General features: G+C 35.4%; 1 protein-coding gene and 1 long non-coding RNA gene across 3 annotated transcripts; both read left to right on the top strand.

Moving 5' to 3' along the window:
* The first annotated feature begins 265 nt into the window (after positions 1-265).
* Positions 266-2,188, top strand: LOC147497536 (uncharacterized). 2 transcript variants are annotated; one of them, XR_015197149.1, is made up of 4 exons: positions 266-418; positions 704-1,073; positions 1,167-1,501; positions 1,807-2,188. It is a non-coding gene; the product is annotated as an uncharacterized LOC147497536 (long non-coding RNA). The 2 variants fall into 2 exon arrangements; XR_015197148.1 differs by having other exon boundaries at positions 704-1,501.
* A 691-nt stretch (positions 2,189-2,879) lies between these two features.
* Positions 2,880-4,721, top strand: LOC147497535 (small ribosomal subunit protein eS10z-like). Its single transcript, XM_086563716.1, has 4 exons — positions 2,880-3,149; positions 3,237-3,375; positions 4,536-4,576; positions 4,670-4,721. The coding sequence occupies exons 1-4, from the start codon at positions 2,959-2,961 to the stop codon at positions 4,680-4,682; spliced, it is 384 nt and encodes a 127-aa protein (XP_086419842.1). The 5' UTR covers positions 2,880-2,958; the 3' UTR covers positions 4,683-4,721.
* The last annotated feature ends 1,322 nt before the right edge of the window (positions 4,722-6,043 follow it).

Raw genomic sequence — 6,043 nt, 5'->3', positions numbered from 1 at the left:
GAAGACGAGGTAAACGGAGTTCATGGACTTGAGTATTGTAACATGAAATGCCACACCAGTCACATGGTGCAAAAGGTGTGGTTGAGTCCCAACCATCTAGTGAACCAATGGGTCGTGGAGGTTTTGTTCAGCTAAAAATATAGGAGATTCTAAAAGGCCTCATCAACTTGATCCTTGGTCCATCATCTTTTAAGTTAGTTTGGTATATCATGCATGTGTACCCCATTTACAATATAATGAAGGAAAACATAAACTTCTCCAAATTTAAATTTTCACTTCAATTGTGAGTGAAATGAGGTTCTATAGTTAGTATTGTACTTCTTATAGCAAGTAGTATTAATAAATCTCAACTTTTGATTTCATATTCGTTGATTTCTATGCTCCTTGGTGAGGTCACTGTCAAAAACTCTCTCTTGAGGTAATATTAATAAATTTCGATTCTTTATTGATTTTCTTAAATGCCCAAGTTGAAATTTAAAGTTGGATCTAAGTTGGTTTGATTCAATTATGTTTTTTCAATATATTTGGTTTGTTTTTGATAGAAAAGTATACTTAAAAGATGATCTTTACACAATTTTGGATGTTAGGTATGTGTAACTATGCATTAGTTTATTGAAGATAGAAGCCACGATAACAAAAGTAGCTAGTAATGTTGAATGAGTTTTTACTTGAAATACTTATTTTGCTTTTGCATTTCATCCAGACAATGGGTCCATTTGGTGGTGGTGGACTGGTGGTGCATTGGTGTGACTGGTAGTGAAGTGAATGGTGATGTGGTACTGTGGTGGTGGTGCTGGCACGTGGTGTGAGTGTGCTGGCAGGTGGTGTTAGTGTGGTGTATGTGTGAGTGTGTGCAGGTGCTAGTGTGGTGAGTGTGTGCAGGTGCTAGTGTGTGAGTGTGGTATTGTTGCTGCTGGGTGGAGTGTGTGCTGGGTGCTGCTGCTGGGTGAGGTGTGTGCCGAGTGCTGCTGCTGAGTGCGTGCCTACTGCTTGCTTCTACTGGGTGTTACTGCTACCACTGGTGCCGCTGCTGGTGCCTGCTGCTGCCATGGACCTGCTTCCCTTTCTTATTTGTTAGTTTATTCCCTTTCTTATTTGCTAGTTTTCAATTTTGATCAGTTTCTTCCCAATGAAATAAGTTTTCTTTTTGTGCTCTGGGCAAGTAGAAGTGATATGACTGAGGAAGCCATGGCTTTAGAAAGATTAGAAAGAGAACGTGATCGTGTTCATAAAAGATGGAGACAATCCATGAGTAATAAGCGACGATTGTTGGTAAGAGCTTGGGATACATATCTCCGTAGGCAACGGAGACATAATATGACTAATGAACAGAGATCCTTAGTGAGAGAACATCAAACCAATCTCCGTAGACTACGCAGAATAAATACCACTAATGAGCAGAGATCCCTTCAAAGGGAACGAGATCATTTGCGTACAAGAGAACGGAGACATAATCTGAGTCAAAATAGTATGTTGATGCAAGGAGAACCACATCAAGATAGTAAGTCAGGTATTTTGTGTTACCAAATAGATTTTTTGCTTCCCTTGTAGTTTATTAGACCTTTCAATAATAGTATTTCAAATTCTATGTATTTATTTGACTTGTATAAAATAGTATATCATTATGCTCAGCCGTCCTAGTTTTGAAGTCCATTTTGACGCAGACATGAACACAAATATTTAACATGGATGCTTGGTTTACTCTAGTCATCTTGATTGTAAATGTATTACGTTGCTTGGCATTCTTAGGGTCAGTATCGATGATGACTATTTGTCTATCTATTTTTTTTTTAAATAATGTGGCAGGGGAAGTGGATAATCTTATACTAGAGAGTCAAGTTGTAGACGACCCAAGTTTGTTTCTGACAAGAAAAGAGGCTACTTCAATAGTGGGTAAGTTCTTAATCATATTGATTACATTGCTATTTTCGCTATCATTTAAATTTTGTCCAAATTGCTTACTAACGTAATTAGTACATAAGTCAATCACATTTCACTAACAACATAGTCACCAAAATATAGATATAGAATTTGGCTGAACTCATTTCTTGGAGTTGGTGAATCACCTGCGATGCTCACCATCTAACCGTTGTCGAATTCATGTCATCCCACACCAATTGCGTAAGTAGGGAGTAGATAGTTTAAAAGTTTGGTAGCTTCAGTTTTGGTAAATGATTTCTAGCTTAGATTCCCGGGTTTTTCCCATTTGCTTTTAATATATGATTTGGGTACTCACATGCATTATATTCTCGCTAAAGTCACATCACATACTGAATTTTTAGGTACTTGCTTACATGTTGCTTCCAATAGCTTAAAATGGGATCTATCATAGCTACTTGCATTTTAGAAATCAGCTTTGCTATTATATGTGATGTCTCTGAGGATTGAGATGGACTAGCTAAACATATTTATGGTACTAATTAATATAGTTTGGGACCTTGTTGGTTGTTGCTAGCAGGTGCCCATTAATCATGCATACAAGAGTCTATGCCTATGGTGTATTGTTGCTTAGTTTAGACTAGCTGACCTAAGCATTAAGGAAATGCAACTTATAGTCTTAGCAATAACTGCAGCCTTATTCATTGTGTTTCTTTAATTAACTTTAAGGAATGTAAGAACTCTTTTTTTCCCTCTTCTTACCTGTTCCAATATTCTGTCTTGGCCAGTGGTATAATGAATGGATGGTTTTTGTATTTGCATTTCAGAATTATAGCATTCAAGAGAGCAGTTCTCTAGGATTCAATTTGTTTGCAAGCCCAGTTTGTTATGAGCCACTTTTAAGAAAAGGTCCTCCCAATATAATCTGTAGGGAGGGGGGGAGGGGTGTTAAGATCAAAGTATCTGTCTTCAATAGAGCACCTTGTTGAGTAGTATATCGACCTTGTTGTCAAACTTGGAGTCGACAACTTGGAGAAGCACCCAGACATAGATGTACCAAACTTGCAAGTGATTAAGTTGATGCAGAGTTTTAAGTCAAAGGAGTATGTCAGAGAAACATTTGCTTGGATGCATTATTACTGGTATTTAACTAATGATGGTATTGAGTTTTTGAGGACTTTCTTGAATTTGCCTTCTGAGATTGTTCCTACTACTCTTAAGAAGTCTCTCAAGCCTCCTGGTAGACCCATGGGTGGCGGTGACCGCCCTAGGTATTTTCTCTTTTTTGCCCTTGCTTTTATTTTCTACTTTTTAGTTTTACATATAGTCCATATGCTCATTGTCTACTTGATTTGCAGAGGACCATCTCGCTTTGATGGAGACAGGCTAAGATTTGGTGGTGATAGAGATGGATACCGTGGAGGTCCTCATGGAGGCCAAGGAGATTTCGGTGGGGATAAGGGTGGTGCTCCACCTAAATTTCAACCATCATTCAGTGTAAGTGTTTGTTTTTCTTTTTTATTTTACTAATTACTAAGTTATGTCTTGTGAGAAATTATGTTTGATGATTGACAGTGTATATTAACCCTTTCTTATGGTGGAAATAGCTAAAGATGGTAGATAATACAGTGTTAAGAAAACCTTTTATGTTTTATACTTAGTATCAAATACCTTGTTAATAAGTTAATAGTTTATTTAGAGAAGCAATGTAATCGTTTCAGTTTTATATCTTTTCCAGTGTACTAAACATGAAGCTTTGGTTATAGGCTACATAGTTGCTCATAACATATTTCATTGTTCTATTGAAAAATATTTTCTCTGATCCTCTATGAGTTTTGGTTCTCAAGGGTTCCCATTTCTCATTGAATCTTGCTTCATCATTTCTCTTCGAAAAAATAATCTACTCCTAGATATGTTTATATTATGGGTCATTTAGGACATGAGAGGTTTGGTGCACACTACTTACATAGACTCTTTTGTTAAACAGTGTATCTACTTGAGAAGTATAAATGACGGTCTGTTTTGTATGTGCATTGTTTACTTAGAACGTTAGAAATTAAGAATTAACTTATTACTTGAGATGCATAATTAGAAAATATTAATGATGTTCGGAATTTTGTGTGGCGCCTTAGGCCAAGTGCTAATCCCGTAAGAGATGGGATTGCGTGGCTTTCCATGGGAGAGGTTAATTCATGGCACACGATATCATGTCGTGTGATAGGCGCATATTAGCATTTGGGCTTCCTTTCGCAGCTAGAGCATGGGTATTTCCCTACATATATCTATACTTCGAAGAAATAATTATAAAAAGTAAGACTTTTGTGCATTGTACATTGTACATTGGAGACCAAGATGAAGCTTTGAAAATTCAATCACATTGTATGCACTGGACTTGTTTAAGTAGAAATGGAACCTGCAGTTGATGGTTAAACATGTTTGGATAAATTGCATGTGTTAGAATTGTTGAATTGCATGTGTTTATTACGTAAAAGAAGAAAAACGTTATGGGATACACCATTTGTTTAATTTTGTTTTGTGTCTCTTTTAAATCTCGTGTTTCACTTTTGAGTTTTTTTTATTTCATGTATGCGTACCTGCAAGAACTTGATTTGTTTTGAGACTATCTGCTTAAGGAATTTGATGTGTTTGTGGTGCAGTGGAAACTGATTTACAAGATGGAGCTAAACACATATATGAGGTAATATACTGTAAGATTAAACAAAGTTTTGCTTTTAATTGTTGAAATATTATTGAAGTTACGATAACATTATATTTTGCTCCATTGCGCCAGCTTTTATGGGTAATTCTCATTGGATTGATCTTTGCGCTTATAATCCAGTCTTTAGCTGCTAATCTTGGCATATCCACTGGTAAGAAGCAAAATATTATAGTCCTATCATCTACAATTGTAGGATATTAACTAGTTCCAGATGTTGCTGCTGAGAGATAAGTTCATGTTTGATAATGTGAATCTTTCATGAATCTCCATTTGGGTTTTGATGCAGAGGTTAGAATCCCTAGTCCTTTACTGTTAAGCTCAATCCACTATACCTTAGATTATAAGTATTTAGCTTTTGAATTGGTCTTAATCCCCTTATTGTCCGCTTCATGATCTTTTCTTGGTCGACTATTTTATCTTAATGCTAGGACCTCTTTTGGAGCATTTGTGGAAGTAAATGGGCGTAGGGTTTTCAACAACGCAAGCTGGTATCTCTTGTTTAGGATCATAGTACGAAAACTTTTTTTATGGTGATAGTCCAACAATAAGTTTGTGAGGTTTAGAAAATCGCTCAAAGTTGTGAATGTATATGGTTGGATTAGTTTTGTACTTTATCAGTTTTTTTTTTCCATATATATTATGGTTTCTTTGTAAAATAGTATGAAAATATAGTGTACAGGATAAATTTAGCTTAAATAAGAATGTATGATTTATGTATATGGTGGATAAATTTAGCTTAAATAAGAATTTATGATTTCTGTATATAGTGCAAGAGGGCATCTTTTTGTAGGTTTAGTTGGTCGCTACAAAATATGAGAAATTATTTTTTTTATCAACAACCCATTAGAAACGGTTCATAACCGTTACAAACGACTTTTAAATTAATTTTTTTTTTAAATTAACTAACAATTTTGCAACGGTTAAGAACCGTTGGTAATATTTTTAACAAAGTACTAACACTTAAAAAGCGTTCGTAAAATCAAAAAACCGTTGCAAAGGTTTTAAATTTGTGTACCAAATAGTCATAAAAAGCATTACAAATCATTATTGCAATGGTTAATAAGCGTTGGAAATTTCTGTTTGCAACGCTTAATAAGCGTTGCAAATATTTTCAACACTTTACCCACGCTATATTTGCAACACTTAAAAAGCGTTGCGAAAATTATTAGCAACGGTTTTTTGCCGTTGCAAATAGCCTGTTATGGTGTATTTTGTCTAAGCATGCGATGATTTTTACATAAATCCCACCTTCCTGAATTGTTTAGGGGTGGTATTATTATTTTTAGCATTGCTTTTATCTGATCCACCATTTTAGAAGTAATTTTGCAATGAGTTGGTTGGGAGGTTGCCATTATTGGTGTGGCTATGATTAGATATTGTTGTAGGATGAAATTTCAATGAGTTAGGAAGTTGTTATTCTAAATTCAATCTAAAAGCTATTAGGTT

Source organism: Coptis chinensis, chromosome 5 (assembly GCF_015680905.1).
Source record: "Coptis chinensis isolate HL-2020 chromosome 5, ASM1568090v1, whole genome shotgun sequence".
In the NCBI taxonomy this organism is placed as follows: domain Eukaryota; kingdom Viridiplantae; phylum Streptophyta; class Magnoliopsida; order Ranunculales; family Ranunculaceae; genus Coptis; species Coptis chinensis.
This window is presented reverse-complemented; position numbering and strand designations above follow the sequence as displayed.

Excerpts from the sequence above, each read along its gene's own strand:
- LOC147497535 (XM_086563716.1), top strand. The coding sequence starts at position 2,959 with ATGCAGAGTTTTAAGTCAAAGGAGTATGTCAGAGAAACATTTGCTTGG. Across the intron at positions 3,150-3,236 it reads GGTGGCGGTGACCGCCCTAG|AGGACCATCTCGCTTTGATG; the intron begins GTATTTTCTCTT and ends CTTGATTTGCAG. Across the intron at positions 3,376-4,535 it reads AATTTCAACCATCATTCAGT|TGGAAACTGATTTACAAGAT; the intron begins GTAAGTGTTTGT and ends TTTGTGGTGCAG.